Consider the following 838-nt stretch of genomic DNA (forward strand, 5'->3'; position numbering starts at 1 on the left):
AGCAGCGAGGCCACCGCGCCGCGCGCTCCCAGCTTCGCTCGGACGCTGCTTCGGCCCGCAGAGGGTTCGTGGCCCGGAAGCGGCAAGAACTGGGCCCAGGACGGTGCGTCCGGCCTCGCCCGCGGCTGCTCGCACCAACAACTTTGAACAATGATCACCGTCAACCCCGATGGGAAGATAATGGTCAGAAGATGCCTGGTCACCCTGAGACCCTTTCGGTAAAGTTCCCTCCTGGTTGGTCTTTTCCCCAGGGGGGAGCGGGATGGAAGTGGGCGAGGTCGGTTCCTGCGAGCGTGCAAGTCCCAGTGGCAGAAGGGGAGGTTCGCGCTTCAACCCCTGGTGATGACCAGTGGGGCTGGGCTGGGGAAACGGATGGGGTTGGGGTTCGGGGTGCAGGTGGTGAGGGGTGTGTTATTCGGGGACCTGTCCCGAGTTGGGCAGGGTTGGAGAGGACTCGGGGTGCAGAGGTAAGAATGGGGGCAGAAAACCCCCAGGTTGTGGTCGTGGGCCCAGAAAGTCGCCCCAGCCTGCCCGCCCCTTCCCAGCCCCTCGGGGTCCTTCCTCACCCCGCGGACGGTCCCACCCAGGCGGCAAAGTTAGTGTGCAGCGCCTGGGAGCTCCCCCTCCGGTCGCTCCTGTCCCCCCTGTCTGCCCCTAGGTCGGCTACCCCCAACTCCTCCACCTGTGCCACCCTCTCCCCCGCCTTTGGTGGCACTGCTCTCCTCCCCACGGGGCTCGGGCCTGGCTCCGACGAGAGGGTCCCGAGATTAGACGGAGGACCCGCTCATCCCGGGATTCGCCCCCGATCGCAGGCGTCGGAGAGGCAGGGGCAGGGGCG

At 67.1% G+C, this 838-nt stretch overlaps 1 protein-coding gene across 2 annotated transcripts in view; it reads left to right on the top strand.

Moving 5' to 3' along the window:
* The first annotated feature begins 2 nt into the window (after positions 1 to 2).
* Positions 3 to 838, top strand: part of MGAT5B (mannosyl (alpha-1,6-)-glycoprotein beta-1,6-N-acetyl-glucosaminyltransferase, isozyme B) — a 102,784-nt gene continuing 101,948 nt past the window's right edge. For both annotated transcript variants that reach the window (XM_011952573.1, XM_011952641.1), the window contains exon 1: positions 3 to 218. In XM_011952573.1, coding sequence (XP_011807963.1) covers positions 151 to 218 — 68 coding nt within the window. In that variant the 5' untranslated portion in view covers positions 3 to 150. The remainder of the gene's footprint in view (positions 219 to 838) is intronic.

Source organism: Colobus angolensis, unplaced genomic scaffold (assembly GCF_000951035.1).
Source record: "Colobus angolensis palliatus isolate OR3802 unplaced genomic scaffold, Cang.pa_1.0 Scaffold1, whole genome shotgun sequence".
Lineage (NCBI taxonomy): Eukaryota > Metazoa > Chordata > Mammalia > Primates > Cercopithecidae > Colobus > Colobus angolensis.